The sequence below is a fragment of the Glarea lozoyensis genome (assembly GCF_000409485.1).
Source record: "Glarea lozoyensis ATCC 20868 chromosome Unknown GLAREA3, whole genome shotgun sequence".
NCBI classification, from domain to species: Eukaryota; Fungi; Ascomycota; class Leotiomycetes; order Helotiales; family Helotiaceae; genus Glarea; species Glarea lozoyensis.
This window is the reverse complement of record NW_007360998.1, coordinates 515,364-532,219: the sequence shown is the minus strand read 5'-3', so window position 1 is coordinate 532,219 and position 16,856 is coordinate 515,364. Positions and strand designations below refer to the sequence as shown.

At 46.5% G+C, this 16,856-nt stretch overlaps 5 protein-coding genes across 5 annotated transcripts; 4 read left to right on the top strand and 1 right to left on the bottom strand.

Annotated features, from left to right (window-relative positions):
* Positions 1-160: 160 nt before the first annotated feature.
* Positions 161-565, top strand: GLAREA_00194 (uncharacterized protein; the record flags this gene model as incomplete). The annotated part of the gene is made up of 1 exon (XM_008084954.1): positions 161-565. The coding sequence occupies one exon, from the start codon at positions 161-163 to the stop codon at positions 563-565; it is 405 nt and encodes a 134-aa protein (XP_008083145.1).
* Positions 566-5,236: 4,671 nt separating this feature from the next.
* Positions 5,237-6,527, top strand: GLAREA_00193 (uncharacterized protein; the record flags this gene model as incomplete). The annotated part of the gene is made up of 3 exons (XM_008084953.1): positions 5,237-5,529; positions 5,579-6,295; positions 6,368-6,527. 3 exons carry the CDS (start codon positions 5,237-5,239, stop codon positions 6,525-6,527), a joined length of 1,170 nt encoding a protein of 389 aa, XP_008083144.1.
* Positions 6,528-6,932: 405 nt separating this feature from the next.
* On the top strand, positions 6,933-9,471 carry GLAREA_00192 (uncharacterized protein; the record flags this gene model as incomplete). Its single annotated transcript, XM_008084952.1, has 3 exons — positions 6,933-7,746; positions 7,794-8,437; positions 8,500-9,471. 3 exons carry the CDS (start codon positions 6,933-6,935, stop codon positions 9,469-9,471), a joined length of 2,430 nt encoding a protein of 809 aa, XP_008083143.1.
* A 718-nt stretch (positions 9,472-10,189) lies between these two features.
* GLAREA_00191 (DHS-like NAD/FAD-binding protein) lies at positions 10,190-11,782 on the bottom strand (the record flags this gene model as incomplete). Its single annotated transcript, XM_008084951.1, has 2 exons — positions 10,190-11,418; positions 11,473-11,782. The coding sequence occupies 2 exons, from the start codon at positions 11,780-11,782 to the stop codon at positions 10,190-10,192; spliced, it is 1,539 nt and encodes a 512-aa protein (XP_008083142.1).
* Positions 11,783-12,503: 721 nt separating this feature from the next.
* On the top strand, positions 12,504-16,225 carry GLAREA_00190 (uncharacterized protein; the record flags this gene model as incomplete). The annotated part of the gene is made up of 5 exons (XM_008084950.1): positions 12,504-13,334; positions 13,457-15,443; positions 15,494-15,546; positions 15,613-15,870; positions 15,938-16,225. 5 exons carry the CDS (start codon positions 12,504-12,506, stop codon positions 16,223-16,225), a joined length of 3,417 nt encoding a protein of 1,138 aa, XP_008083141.1.
* Between the last annotated feature and the right edge of the window lie 631 nt (positions 16,226-16,856).

The window sequence follows — 16,856 nt, the reverse complement described above, 5'->3', positions numbered from 1 at the left end:
CTCTGATACAGAGGCGGAGTGGTTTTCTTACCTCTTGTGTTCTTCCCCTCGGTGACAATCAAACCACTGCCAAGGGCCAGCGTCCAGGTGGTGATGTACGGTACAGTTGGTGTGGGTTTTGTTGTTGTTGTTGAGCCTGTTGCAAGCACTCCCGCATTCCATGCACGAGCAAACGAAGCACTGCGGTCGACGAATCGAGGCTCGATTTGATTCGATTCACTCACTACTCACTCACTCTTTGCTGGCAGACTGGGCAGCATCGACGGGCGCAACAGAACCGGATTTCGCTGAGGAAAAGAAGCAGAAGCAAGATGAAAGTTCAGCGCTCCGCGTCGAAGGAGTTCCGGTATTGGTTCCTGTCGGAAATGGGCTGTCTTTGCGTGGTCTTGGAAGTCGCAACAAGCAGTTTTTCGAAGTTGACGGACCTACCTGGAGGGACTCACAGATCACCGCCAGGTCTTTCCTCTGGCCTTCATGGATGGTTGGGTCCAATCGAGAGCCCGCGAGTTGCTGGGCAGGGGGCGACAAAGGAGGCAGTGCAAACCACACAGGAAAGTGGGCTTGAGCTTAGGTTGCGCGAGTCTCGAGCGCCTAGGGAAACGCCCGAAGCAGGTGTGGGCGACTTTCGAATAGTTGTCAGCTCACGGCAAAAGTGCAGACTTCGTGAAGACTGGATTCATGATTCAATTGCATCGCTATCGTGAGATATCAGAGCTTCAAGTTTGCGCGTCTGCTATTTTTCGTTTGTCTGGCTGACTAGGGGCCTTGTCCGTCCGTTGACGTTTGACGCGGGCTGCAGCCTCAAGCGAATGCCTATTTCAGGCCTTACTTATTTCAGAATGGCCTTTCCGTGCCGATATCTGCTTCATTTTGAGCGCTGCGAAATACTTTTGGCGGGAATGACCCGTATCTTAGTTTATTTTCTATTCCTCCTCGACTCCTCAGTCTGAATAATACCTTTTGAACTCAAAAAGCACATCCCTTTCCTATCCTGTCCAAAATACGGTCCGGGAGCTAGCCTAGTGTTCCTTTCGCTTCATATCCGAACATCCTGCAGACACCTCCATCCCCAGGCAATATCCAATTCAAAATATATCATCGGCATGCCTCGATTGCGCGGCTTCCTTCTCTCTATCATTTAGTCCGGTCTTACCTCCTATTCATGACTACAGCGATATTCATCCCAGGCGACATCATCACTCATCTGCTTGTATCTCCAGCCAGCTCTTCTATTTTGATGCAGCATAAGCAACGTTTTCTGTCAGCCATCTCCATCACCTCACGCCCGTCTTCTAGTCAGCAAACCCGTTACACGAACCTGGAAATCACGAATACCATTCAGATCACCGTTACCAGAACCCAAGCGCTACAGAATCCAACTGCTTCTGTCCAGCCAAGAAGTGAGGCATCTCGATACCACCAGTCATGATTAAATGCCCATCACGTATGTCGTTGGATGCACAAGCGGCTAATGCAGGACGACAACACAAGACCTTGGGACGCCAAATCAAACGCCGCTCCCGTCATAGCAAACTGATATCAAGCTCTCGATCAAGACGCTTGACGACTTGTCTCCAAGGAATTCCAATAATCAAGCAAGTGATCAGCCGTCCAGTCAATTGATGGAGGATAGTTGAATGTGCTTGAACCTCCTGACATCTTGGTCGGCACTTGGGTCTGGCAATAATCCACCTGCGCTAAACTACGGATCATGTTCATGTTACTCCATGTTTTACGCTCTGGCCGTAGCACAACTCTTGGAGTGAGGCCAAACGTTCCAGAAAGTCGGTAGTTTGGTTGGCGGAAAGTCGTGACGATGGAGCTTCTCCGTTGAGACGAGGCTGAGCAAAGTGAGCAATCAACACCCGACTGACACGCGGATACTAGGTTTTCGATATCAGATGAAGCACGACACAGCATTCTTAATCGCCACCACCCATGTCCCAACATCTCTCCAACATCTGCCAGCTATGTTCAATCTCACGTGCAATACATGAGCAACACGACCTGGTTTGCTCCCACAATCTTTGAGTTCTACCAAATCTCGTGCAAGCGAGACGCTGCGAGCAATGCCCCCCTTGGCGACATTGGCAAACCAATTAATTCTCTTTTTGCCAATTACATCATTAAACACCTGTTACCGTATCGCCTTCCAAATACGGGCGTTACTCCAGTGCCTCGGGCCACATCGTATCAGCCAAAACAAAACTCAAATCAGAATACTGAAAAGAAATTTCAGATTCATCTTCACACGAACAAAGAAACAGTTCACAGCCTCGCCCCGGCTGACACTAAACACATGAAGATCCTGGTGTGGTGGAGAAGCCGCGCTGACAAGAGTGTAAGATGGGGAATTGTTTAGTGGGGCACAGCACGAGATAAGCGAGCGGGTGGATCTTTCAGGCGTTAGATCACGGGATTCCTTTCAAACCTCTCGCCTCGGTCTCGCCTCGGTAAAGAAAGAAAGGGGCCGCCTTTGTCAAATGGACATTTGACTTTGCCATCAGCTAAAACGCAGAGGCTGAGTATCTCTTTATTGCGCGTACAACGCTCAACAAATGTTCCAGATTCCAGACCGGTGAGTATCTAGGTGAAGCTGATTGACGCCGTTCTCCGAATTCTCGGGTCCCCCAGGTTTCATGCCATCCTCGCCACCCCGTGACCAAAGGCATGACCTTCAGATCCGATATTGAGGCTGAGTTCCCCGGATACTCGAATTCTCCGGTCTCAATCATCGTCTCAACTCACCTTATCACTGGTATCCATTCCAAATCGGAATTCGGACTGATCACGATCTTCAACTCGGCGGTAAATCATCCATACGAACAATACCACCTGAAAATTTTCGATAGTAGCAGCCAAGCGAAGTACTGAAGACTCCGCGGCCCACTATCAGAGTGGCTATGTTATTACGATGGACTTGCACAACACATAAGTGTGCTGCCGGTTCCAAGCGGAGCCAAGTCAGACGAGGAGTGAATGAGAATAAATGCCTCATAGAGTTTTGGAATCTTATGCTGACGCGGTTTAGGGCGGAGTAAGTATAAGATGTCTTGATTGTTGTAGACGAGAAGGTACGAAGTGACCCGGATGAGAGGCGCATGTCTTGAGAAGGCTGTCATCTTAGTTGATAGCCTTGGTTCACGAACATCTACCAGGTAGGTTGATACGAATGTAAGACTTGTTTTTACCGGCAATTTGGAAAGATCGAGAGCCCCGGTAAGTCGTGTAGTTCAATAACACACACTAGCTTTTGCTAGTATTTCGTTCTCGTCATTTGGAATCATACCTCACGAGTCTTTCCCAGTTCCGGCATTTTATCATACCGTCCTTTTCATTTTGATTCCCGCACGCGTTACTCGTCATGTCGTTGTTCCTTATACAAGGACTCTTACTAAGCCGCAAATATTACAGAGAGTGTAAGATCTTACAAAATATGAAGTGTATCGATATTTTCGACTCTGGATATTTGTACCAGGCACCACAGAACAAGTACACATGCAAACCCAGGTGAACGAGCATGAACATTTGAGCCGTCGGCCACAGGAAGCCACCTGCTTATAGCAAACTTATTGCAGCCAAAATCTCTAATTTAACACGTCTTCCTCATTCCTCATTTACATTATCCACAAATATTGACCTCTCTCTCACTTGAAGTCAACAAAAGCCACTAAAAGAAACCCCCTTCATTTAATACTACCATGAATAACTAACAGATTCGAAATCATGTCCCTCCCAGCCCTTATCCATTAACCTACAGAGTCTAGCTACAAAGTGTCCCTACAAAGAGATAACCTCATCCAAAAACACAAGTAGAGGATTTCGTATGGAGGAGGTTGCTTCGAGAAGGTCTGTGGGATTGAGGATATGTTTGAGATGGTTTAATGGTGTTAGATATGATAGGGTCGGTTTTGTTCAGTGGGGGTTTTGGTGGGTTGGAAAATTCTGAAGGACCGCTGGGTATGGTCCGGAAATACCGCATACTGAATTCAAGGGTCATAAACTTTCTATATTCTCCATACACACTTCTTGCTCATTCAATCTAAAACAACTAGTTCTCAGTACTCACCTACAATATCTTCATGCACGAGCGTCACTTCGAAAGAAGATATAAAACCACACTAGCCAATTGCGCAATAATCTTTGAGAAATAAAACTCATCTCATACTACGGATTATGCTTCCGCCAAACGAAGACGCATTAATGCGAAAAGCGACGGGGTTTGGCGTAGAGTGAATCTGAGTGATGGGGTTTTTGTTGGAGATGAGGGAGTGGAATGATGGAGAACGTATGGCTTGGATATACAGGTTAAAACTGAGGGGTGTAAATTTATCTCAGCATCACTAATCATAAACTTCATATCAGTTTCTGATGTAAAATTGTCTGCTCAGAATGAATATCACACACCTTCCTGGAAGACCTGGTAATTTATTTCAACAACCACCTGTCACTCATGCAAAGGCAAGAAAGTCATGTCCAAGAAACTGGAATTCGGGGAATCGGATTTCATCATCATGTCGCGGATTCATTTGAAAGGCTTTCTTGAAATATGGCATTTCAGGTAGGACTTCGTCTTCTTTCATAGCTCTTCGTGTTTAATACATCTTGAGAGCTGATGTCACTCTTGATTTGAGACAGCCTGGTGTGAATGTATTTTGTTTTGATGTATGATGGTTGAGAAAAGCTATGGGGATTTGAGAATCATGTTTTTTTGTCAAGTAAATATGTGGGAGAGGGGGGATTCAGTTGGCTTCCACCCCAAGTATGAATCTAATGGATCCTTTGTAGGATGTCATTACTCAAGATAGGAGAGGCTTTTTGTTGTGATATGTTGTCACAAAGGAATATGTTGTGATGTGTTGGGCCATCAACATATGTCTTCCCGTTCTGACATACGTTCTCAAAAGGAGCTCTTTGTGATTCAGCTTCTCATTTTTCATTCATTCACAGACTAACATGTTGTCATGTGTTGGTTTACATCAACATATGTCTTCCGAGTCCGACATATGTTATCAAAAAAGCGCTCTTTGTAGCTCATCTCCCAACATGTTATTCATGGATTTAGGAGAATGTTATTCACAACCTTCTCAAGGAGAAGTATAAAGACCTTCGAAACTCCAGGCTTTCTTCTTCTTCTTCTTCTCTCAAGTACAACATTCAGTACTTCGCTGGCATCACTTCATCGACACACATTCAAAATAATTAATTTACTATTTCCGAATTTCAGATCAGCAACATGTCCATCGACTTCCTTCTCGAAGATGCCAAAGCTCGTGTTGGCGAACCCAGACCAGTCCCTGAGTTTGGTCTCAGGATTACACCACTTTCCCGGGATAAAGTTAAGAAGATGTCGAATGACGAACAGGAGACAGAAAAAGTTAAAAGGACAAATTTTCTTAGTATCACTCATGGGAACTCCTTTTATTTCGATATGTTCGCATACGAACGTTTTCTCGCTGATCTAAAAGAAGCGGGCAAACTGGTAGAAGTCGCGCAGCTAACAATCGAGAAGTTCTTGGAATCTATGCGGTATGTAGCATAAAAGTTTTGCGTGCTCACTTGCTAATTTTTAGTGTAGATGGCTCAGGGAGAAATTTCCAAATGGTCCGGATTCTGAGGCCGCGAAGGACCAGCAGAAGCGGATCGTACGCCAACGTGATTTTGCTGGGATGGACGGAATCTTCCCAAAGCATCTTGAAGAGTTTAGAAAAACGAGGGTCTGTGAGAGATTGCTCGACCTTTTTATGAAACCCGTCGCCAAAGATGTCAAAGAGAATAGTAGAAGTACCAAACGTGAACTAAAGGATGGAGCTAAAAGAATAAGAAACATTGTTGCGTTCGGACTCGGGGAATTTGAACTTCCAGCCAGAAAGAACGCCGACAGCGATGCTCAAAACACCCTCATTCAACATGCTGCTGTTGTAGCCATTCGTGACGCGCTTGAGGCGCAGCTCGGTCTCCAGATTCCTGTCTTTCTTCAAGATCCGGTATATGTCCAGGCAGAGGTTGAATTGGCAAAGCAACACCGCATGACGATAGTCAGATATGGACCTGGCCACCAAGTCGGATGGAACAAGATTAACGAGAACTCTTTGGTCATTCATTTTGGTATCCCTTATCCGGTATTTGCTTTCATCGACGAATTCGAACAAGTTGGAGCTATTCTCAGTAGCCCTCAATACAAAAGGAAGTGGACTCCCTTCCCTGATGAGGACACGCTTCTATGGACAAAGTTCCTCAAATTCACCGACGAAAAGGGAGAAAGGCGCCTCCTATACTCGGCTAAACATGATGAGTAAGTGGCTCAAGGATGCCAGGTGTTCCAGACAAAAAGGCGGACATTTGTATTTGCTAACATTCAAGTCAGTAACGTTGTGGCTGATAAAGTTAACGCTGAATATGCGAAATTTCCACTCTGTTTGGATGATTTGGAACTCACTGAAATGGAGGGAATTGAGAAGAAACCGTCCTCATCGCACTTGGGTGGTTCGACTGCTCTTTATTTGCGCAAGAGCACAAACGCCTAGATGAAATTTCGCAGAGGCGAGAAAGCAGCCAAACGATACCAGATATGTTGAAGTATTGTGTAACCCCGGAGGCAGAGATGAGATGATATTTTCCTTGGTTTTTAGATTTCTTCAGATAGATTAGAACATTGATCGCAGGCATGGAGTCGTTGTGGATATAGATGATTAGATACAATATGCATAGACGAATAGATACTTAATGAAAAATTGAAGGCATGCAAACCTTAGCAACTTCGTAACCGACGAATGGTGCAGTGCATCTGGGGTTGCACCTTCCTGCAATTGGTGGTTGGCCTTCATTGCTGACCGACAGCCCAGGCTGCAACTTTCTTCACCTTTTCACCATTATAAACAGTTACATCTCCCACATCAAAACTATGCCACCATACAAACTAATACTTCGAAATGTCTGTTTCGGCGGAAGAAGTTCTAGCGTTTGATTTACCAGATGTGTCTACGAAATCAGAAGATTTAGATCTTGCGTCGCCAATTGTTACCTGGGAGTCGCCCTCGGAAGTGACGCTTTCTTCGCGTCTGCCGTGCAGAGTTTCCAACTTGAGCGAATCTGCGAATAGCGCTGACCTTGAGAGCCCTGTGATTATATCTACGACAGCACACTCCGATACACCAGTGTTCGAGAAGGTGCTTGAGAACAGTCCTGTTGATGCAATAACGAAAAACCCTACAGACTCTTCATATTCCGAGCAACGGAAAAATGACGACGCCATTCGCAATTGTTATATGAAGCATGACTCCGAAACGTTTGCGAAGAAAGTCAGCGTGGATTCTCAGAGTTCGCAACTATGCAAAGACTGTCAAAATGTATTCGATCACTGGACGGATGTACTCAGAGATGAACGAGGTGCCTTTCGGCATTGTGTGAGCAGGGAGGTACTTGAGAAATCTGCTGAGGCAGGCTGCTGTCTATGCTCCCAATTTCTGAAAGCGGTTCAGTCCGAATGGCAACCATCGGAAAATGTTTTTCCAGACTTCATGAAGTTATGCGGCCTTGAAGTGGATCTAACAGACGATGAGACAGCTGAGAGCGGGTTTCTGGTTATCAAGAAGGGTCCAGACATCATATTTGATCCTTTTCCTGCGCCGGAGCGTGAAGTCTTTGGAAATGATGATTGGATGATTAGTCTGTTATTCTTTCCCAATAAGACTCGTCCCAGTATAGAGATTCTTGATGTCAAAATGTCCCCGATTTCTCCATCGAGTATGCATTTTCCACCCCTTGGATGTCAATCTACTAAACAATCGCAGAATTTTCATACGATTCCATAAATTCGTTCCAGAATAACACTAGAGAGGCTTTGCCTCACATGCGCAACTGGCTTCGGAGCTGCTTAGAGGATCCCATTCAACATATGAAATGTGTCACTGATCAAGGTCAGGCGACCCCAACACGTTTAATATCTGTAAATGGGGACGAGATCAAACTATGCGAGACAGTCGACTGGAAACATTGCCCGAAGTACGCGACTTTAAGCCACGTTTGGGGGTTGACAGGATTTGAAAAATTGACTTCTGCCAATGTGAACTTGTTTAAGAAGTCAATCCCGGCTGGAGCTCTCTCAAAGACTTTTAGGGACGCAATAGAAGTTATTAGGTTCTTGGAAATTCAATACATCTGGATCGATTCGCTGTGTATTATCCAGGATCAATTGGACGATTGGGAGATTGAAGCGTCACGTATGGCAAGCGTTTACGGGAATTCAACTATTAATCTTGCTGCCTCTGCTGCAAAAGATGGAAACTTCGGGCTTTTCAATGACAGGACCAAGAGTTGGTGTTGTCGCATTTTCCTAGAATCCGGCTCTCGCAAGGTAGGTTACGTCTGTCAGCCCTCCAGAAAATGGACGGCAGTGAGCAGGTTGCCACTCGCATCTCGTGGCTGGGCTTTGCAGGTGCGTCATCATATTGGCCACTGATTTCTAGATCAACTATCAGACTCTCACAAAACTTCTAGGAACGGTACTTACCTCGGCGAACCTTGTATTTCACCCAAGATGAAGTGCTTTGGGGTTGTTACAGTACATCATTCGACGAAACGAATCCTTGCAGGTGTTCAACATCTAAGTTCGAACATGAGTTTCTAAGACCGCTTGTTGGACCTATATCTAAACTATCTTGGTACAATATAACAGCACAATATTGTTCGACGCAGTTGACATTCAGTAAAGATAGGCTTACGGCTATTGCAGGTCTCGCTCGGCAGCGGCATGCTTTCGTAAAAGATGAATACATAGCTGGCTTGTGGTGGAGAACCGCAATTCACGGCCTTTGCTGGATGTCTCATGGCGGACTTGGTAAGATACACCGGATCACTCCTTACGTTGCACCCACTTGGTCTTGTTTGTCCATAAACAATGAGATACTGCTGAACGGTAATTTCACTCTTGATGAAGATCGCATCAACCCGTTAGAGCGTTTACACGTCCACGTCCAGAGCGTGGCCATCACGCTCGCATCAGCGGATCGTTTTGGGGCTATCACAAAAGCGACTATGCGTCTGGCTTGTGGACACATGTTGAAATGTAAATTGCGCGACATGGAAGACACACCGATTGAGATTAGAGGCCACAACAAGTCGTTGATGACCTCCCTAACCGCAGACTGCTTCTCAAATCCCTTGATAAAGCAGTTCATCGACCAAGGACTTTCTGCTCAGGTGGACGACGTCCAGGTTGAGCCATTCGAATTTTACATCGTTCCCATTAAGTCAGCCGGGCCCTATGCTACTTTTGCCATGATGCTTTTGCCAGTCCCAGGCCAGCAAGGTGTGTATGAGAGAGTGGGAAGTACTTTCCCTTATGTGGTTGCTACGCCTGAGTGGCGTGAGGCTTTTGAAAATGAGAACTGTCAACCTATGCCGGAGGAGTGTGTTAGTATTGATGTGGATGAGAGGGGAAGGAAGATTTTTGTTATTGATCTTGTTTAGAAGTCTGCGAACGTGTCTGAAAAATCCATGGAAATTCTTCTGGGTACTGGATGGGGAGATAATGTCCTGTTATGAGAGATTTTGAAACGATCTCATGAAGTCTGATTACTGAGGGTCAGATGGGTGCTTGATCATAGCACCGTTATACTCATCATTCTTGAATGCCTATTAAGCACAGCGGGACGTATTGAATTTCCTTGACGGCGCTTGGCCCACCCTATCACGATTAAAGTTTAAAAAAAAAATCTTCTTTCTGGGAGACTAAGTGAGACATTTGATATGCTACAACTAACACCAGTTTAGCTGAGTAGACAAAGATGGATGTCTTCCGAGCAATAGATATGTTCGAAATAATTTGTGCCTAAGCGAGACCAGAGGAAGCTTGATACATCCTCCTTGAGACAAGATCATTATCATGAACCATCAATTCAATATCAGCACTGTTTTACACAAGCAAAAACCAGAAAAATGTATACTTTTATCTCTTTTCCGCGCGCTAATGCTTAATACCCTCTATAAACATCAAGTCTCAACAGACAATGAAAACCATGTACAAAACCAGCTTGAAACATGACAAAAACGCTCATATATCGCTGAAGAAAAGAATGCTAGGCGTGATTTACGGAACAGAGTAGACGGATATGAAAAGGAAAAGAAAACGTATAAAACATGAAACCATGCAAAACAAAACTCAAATACAAGATCCGTAGAAACTGATTTACTTCACAACCGTAAACCGATGACGACTCCTAAACCCCTCCACCGTCTCCACCTCAATCTTCTGATCCTTCGGAATCATCTCATGCTTCAACTCCCAACCCGCCCTCTCACACAGCTCCGCAACCACAACATCGCAGTCGCCTAGCATATCGACGTCGAAATTCACATGCGACACGGGCTCGCGCGAGATATACATCTGCGGGATATGCGGCGGGAGGAAGGGCACGACTTCCGACACAGGCGCAACTTTCAAGGACGTCCCGATCACGATGACGAGATCGACCTTGTCTTTATCGTGGTTGGTGAGCCGGTCCGAGAAGCGATCTGGCAGCGGTTCGCCGAAGAAGGTGATGTCGGGTTTCATGACGCCCGGTTCGGGGATGTCGTAGGTGCCTTCGGAGTCGGAGTCGGAGACGCCGTCAAAGCGTTTCTTTTTCTTCTTCTGCCCGTTGGAGGAGCGTTTGCGTTTCATCGGGTGCGAGGTTTTGGAGGTTTGGAGCCGCTCGATGCAGCGCGGGCATTGGGGGATCTTTTCGGCGCGGATGGACGGGTAGATGGTGGTGCCGGGGACTTGGTAGCGGCATTCGATGCAGGATGCTGTGGCGAAGGAGCCGTGGCATTGCACGAGCTTTTCGGGGAGGATGCCGGCGGTGGCTTCGATGTTGTCGATGTTTTGGGAGTAGTTGGTTAGGAGTTTGCCTTTTTGTTGGAGGAGGGCGATGAAGGCGTGGGTGGGTGTCGTTCGTGGCTCGTCGGTGATTAGGTCGCGAGCGACTGAGTAGAAGATTTTGGGGTTTTCTCGGAATTTGGAAATGTCGAATACCTCTTGGGGGTCATTGAGGTCGAGATGGGCGAGTTTGGAATATAAACCTGTGCCGGCTGATCTGAAATCTGGGATCCCCAGCGACGTTGAGATTCCCGCTCCTGTGAGCACGATGATGTTACTTGATTTTTTGATGAGCTCTACGGCATCGTCTACCGAATTATATGCTGGAAGCTTCACTCTCTTCGATAGCTCTCGACTGATGGCGAGACTCAAGAGGCTGTAGTACGCATCGTCGTCACACATTTCCAAGTATTCAGGGGGTTTCATCCCGAATGCTGTTAACAGCTTTTTGGCGGTGATAGTTTTGGCATCGATGGTTCTTTGAATAAAGACTTCTGGGCCAACATCTCGCAGTTCTTGTCGATACTGCATCGCTTCTTCATATGTGCACGTGTTTGGGGCTGATAGTGGCATTTAGCATGTTGTCCTCATCAAGATTCATTATGGGTACTTACTGCCATCATACAGGTGATTGTCCTCCATCTCGGGGAAGCTGTCTTCGAAGATGGATTCTATAGCCCACTCGTCGCCATCTTCATCGCTACCGTCCTGGCTGCCTGCGTCGTCCGACACGTGAATGGTAGGAATCTCTACGGCGCTGTTGATTGGGTGTGCGGCGGCGTTGAGGTTAAACGCGTCGCTGTTGTCAGAGCTAGAATCAAATCCCATTTCAACGACATTGCTTGCCGTCTGGTGAATGCTCTGATGCTCTCCTTTCAATACGAGCTTGGACGACGCACCAAGCGCCCTCATATTCGCATCCATTCTCACCGCACGCGGCGGTGGGTTGTCGTGAGGTTGAGAGCGACCCACAGTTAGTACCGAGGTGTTGTTGAAACAAAAGCAGAGTTGAATGTTTGAGCGGTAAGCGACGAAAATCAGGACAAATTTTATCACGTTCGCTCCTAGAATGGATGAGACCCTTTCAGCCAGAGGTCGGAGCCAGTCGGAGGTATTGTTGAGAGTGACTATTTATGGTGGCGTAGGGAGAAGGTGAGGCAATCAGGAGGTTGCTAGAATAACCCTCGATCTTCGGTAGCGAGTATAACGTCGATCCATCAACGAGCAAGCACGGGCAAAACTTACATTGCAGTTGAGCTTCGAGCTTTAAGCAACTCGAAGTTTACTAAATAGATTTTGACAATTGTTAAAAGCCTAAATATGATAAGACAACTCTTCACTTATGGCAGTGCCCTATTGAAGGCATCGCCTTGTAAACGCAGAAGGTGAAATTAAGCGAGCGAGGTGTGGCTTTAGACAACTTTCTGCTGTGGCTAGCTCAGGGAATTTCGGCAGTCGAGCAGACTATGAATTATTTTCGCAACTCAAATTGAAAAGATTCAGTTGAAATGCCATGAGAGGAATCTAATATCCCACCTAGCTCTTCAATTGTCCTGGCATTCAACAATGAACTTGGGCGTCATATAGCGACTGTTAATCTTGTCAAACATGGCCAATTGGCTGCGAGACATCGCCGGCGGTTATGATGGAATCTCCAGACCACAATATCGCAGATAAGGTTACACCACAACTGCTTCACCCACCTTCAATACGACCAGCTGAAGGAAACGAGCCAAGTCATAATGCGACAACTTCTTCTAACTTATCACCCAATGCATCTGGGTCTTCATCACGGGTTCATCGCCGGCGCTTCTCACGGAGTGGGAGACAAGAAGCAAAACACATCCGGCTCCAGGCTCTAGATCCCGGAACGAAATCATCTGCATCAAGCATATATTATGGCTCATTTAACAATCACGCAAGACGATCGAAATCATCACTTGGATCACGTGGTGGTTCTGTGCCACCGTCACCTCGAGATGCGCCAAGAGCAAGCATGAGCCATAGCCATCTCGAATCACTATTGCAAAATCTTGAATTGGACCTCGATACTTATGGCGTCGACGAGTTACGAGATGGGTTCTTTGATGCCTCTTTTACGAAGCCTCCAAAATTTAACAGGAAGGAGCTCAGAGAAAATGTGCAGGACACGCTCCCAGATACGTTTAAGGAAACAAATCCGCTGTCCCCAACACTTCTTCTACGCCAGCAATGGCTACAGCTTCGAGCACTAGTAAAAGAGGTGTCAGTTACTCGTGCAGGAATTAAGCTGACTAAGTCATTTCTTGGGTTCTTCGTTGCTTACATTTTATGCCTCGTTCCGGTCATCATGAATTGGTTGGGAAGATACAGTTACATCATGGTCTTATCTGCGATAATTGTCCATCCTGGCCGAACTGTAGGAGCACAAATTGATGGTGCTATTCTCACGACTGTTGGTACTGCTGGTGGTCTAGGGTGGGGGGCATTTGCGTTGGTATGCAACTTTTTCCTTTCTTGTCTTTTCAGCTGCCACCTTAAGTGAGTGGGAGGGAGTTTAGTCCTTAAACAGACTCGTATGTCCAAAGCATGAACAAATGGTATGCTAATTTGTTCTAGTGGATCTCAGACTCATCGGCCACAGCGAGAAAAGGATATGGAGGAATATTGGCAGCCTTTCTTGTCATTTTCATGGGCAGTATTGCGGCACTTCGTTCTTACTATGTCAGAATTTATCAGCTGGTGCTTTGTGCAGGTATTGCCGTTATCTATACTTGTTTGGCAGATACCTCCGAGTCTGTGAACTGGGGTAAGCTGTTTGACTACGGTATTCCATGGCTGTTCGGTCAAGCAATCTCACTCATTGTGTGCTGTACTGTCTTTCCAGATGCTGGCGCACGACCTCTTGCCGTCTCGCTGCACAGTGCCCTTGGAGTGATGCAAGATGGACTTGTCCTTCCACATCCAGATGATGTCACGATTCGAAGACAATTGGCGTTGACGTTTGTCAACTTGTCACAAGCACATCGTGACCTTACGTTGGACATTTCGATTACTCGCTTTCCACCATCAGACGTTATCGCTCTTCGAAATCTTATGCAGGGTGTCATTCGATCTCTTCTTTCTTTAAAGATGCAAACTGCTCTGTTCGACTCGAAGGAAGAGCCTGTGGAAGTGAAAATGAATGGCAGGGGTCACGAACAATTGCCTAGTTCTCGAGCGGGCGACTCAGTCATAGATATTGATGGCGCGAAACGGCCCTCGATCGCGCGCACAACAACAGGAGAAAGAGCTGTCTTGCTAGTGACTAGTAGACTATCACAGCCAACTATGGATCTTCTTTCGTGTATGAGGAAATCCTTCAAACGATGTGATGCTGTTCTGATGGACATGTCAGGTTACAGGAGATATATTGGACCTGATAAAGAAACATCATCAGATATTATTGGTATATTGACCAAGTTACGGAAAGTAATGATTAAGTATGATGAAGAAGAAGATTCTTTAATGGAAAACCCGGCTCTCCCGCCAACATATTCTGATCATCCGGAGGTTGTTGAATTGTTCCTATTCGTCCATCCTGTCAGACAAGCAGCTCGAACCGTCGAAGCTTTACTAGTTAAGGTCATGGAAATGCAGCAAAGGCGACGAGGATGGAGAATCTATCTACCATCATACCCGCTCAAAAAAGGGTTACAGAGAACGAACGCTCAGGTCAGACATGATCGAGGCGGCGTTACAGCGGGTTTCTACTTCAGGAGTCAAACACAATTGGCCAAAAGCATGCGAGGAATGGCAAATATCTACAAGCCATTACCACATCTGAACGGCCCGCAGAAAGAAGAAGACCCAGAACCACAAGCGATGGCAAGAAGTGAAACCATGGGAAAATATGAAGAAGAGGAAGATGTAGCTATGGATCGAAACTCTCAGATCTCAAAGAAACAGCGTTTCCGCTATCGAGTATGGCTGGTTCTTCATCGATTGCAAGGCTTCGAAACTAGGTTTGCGCTCAAGGTCATTATCATGACTTCTCTATTAGCCGTTCCCGCATGGCTTCCTCAAAGTAGAGGATGGTGGAATAAATATGAAAGTTGGTGGTGCGTTGCCATGGTTTGGATTATGTCTCACCCAAGAGTTGGTGGAAACGTGCAGGATGTGCTTACACGAGCTCTCTGTGCTGTACTTGGAGCTGTATGGGGAGGATTCGCGTATGCTGCCAGAAATGGGAACCCTTATGTCATGGCTGTGTTTGCTGCGATATACATGATACCGATGATGTACAGATTTACGCAGAGTTCTCATCCGCGGTCTGGGATCGTGGGGTGTGTTTCTTTTATAGTAGTCTCGCTTGCTGCTAAAGCTGAAGAGAATCACGAGTCCACGGTTATGATTGCGTGGACTCGCGGGGTAGCTTTTGTGATAGGTGTTGTGACGGCAGTAACAGTGAGTTCGATATTGTGGCCTTTTGTGGCTAGACATGAGCTTCGAAAAGCTTTGTCTGCGATGATGATATATTCAAGTATCATTTATCGAGGTGTCGTTGCGAGGTATGTATATTATGAGAAAGGAAATGAACCAGGAGAGGAGGATATCAAACGATCTGGTATGTCAATGTGATCACTGCCCTACTGAACTCCACTAACGCCTACGCAGAAATGCTAGAAGGTCGTCTCCGCGAGGGTTTCGTCCGAATCCGCCAACTCATGGTACATCTCTTCCCCTTCCCCACCCTCATCCTCTCCCCTTTCCCTTCTACCGACTAACACCCCCAGGCGCTCACTCGCCACGAAATCCGTCTCCGCGGCCCCTTTGATCCCCTCCCCTACTCCGCTCTCATAGACGCTAGCGAACGCTTCTTCGAATACCTCGTCTCCGTCCGCCAATCCTCCCTCTTCTTCCACCCCCACTACATAACCCACACCGAAGCCGCCGCCGACGCCCTCCTCTCTTTCCGCCGCGACGCCGTCGCCGCGATTCTGATGAACCTCTATGTCCTTGCTGGCGCATTGCGCGGAGGTCGTAAAGTACCTGTATGCCTCCTGTCCCCCTATCCCCTGCCTGCTCATTCCTCTCCTACAACCGTCTAACATACCCCAGCGTTACCTCCCCTCCGCCGCCCTCGCCCGAAAAAGGCTGTTGGACAAGATGGCCGAGCTCGAAGCCTCACAAGCGCAAACCCGCGAGCTAGAACGCATTTCATCTGGTCAATCCGCGGGAGAAGATCGACGGTGGAGTCAGATCTACAGTTATAGCTATAGTCAGAGCTTGACGGGGTGTGTGCGGGAGCTGGAACAGTTGGTGGTGTGGACTAAGGAGGTTGTTGGGGAACAGGGGTTCGATCCTGTGAGTGATTTGGAGTATGAGGGGCATATGGTTGAGACTTGAAGGGTGTATGTATATCACGTCGGAATGAGGTGGTACATACGACTGTATATATGTCACGGCTGTTTGAAGTATACCGAGGTCTTAGGAAGAGATGAAATGTGAGGACAACGGCCTTGGAGGATTCCTGTACAAAAATCCCCTAGTGGGTTGTAAATAGGGAAGACTGTCGTTTCTTGCGTAGTGGAAAGGGAAGAGTTGTGCAAAAGACGTAGATACAAGGAACACAATCATATTTTGTACTCGAGAGGAATGATTCGTACAAAAGAAACTACAAGAATGTATATCACTTTTCAAGTTAGACACTGACGATGTGTTATAAAGCCGCAAATCAAATCAAATCAAGTCAATCACGGTAAGCAACATATTAGAACATCACAACCCCTAAGCCAACACAACTTATCCATCTGCAATATTATCTCATCATTTCTTCTGTCAATCAAATATGCTACTCTACAAGTCAACACCGCAAAAATTCCCGATTTCCAGTCCTCCAACAAAACTCCAATCACACCATCTAATGCCAGACCAGAAATCAAACACCCCATCCATACCCAAGCAACTCCCAAAACACCCCAGGCTTCAGACCAAGACTCGAGCAACTCTCAAAAATCCACGAGGCCACCACAAACCG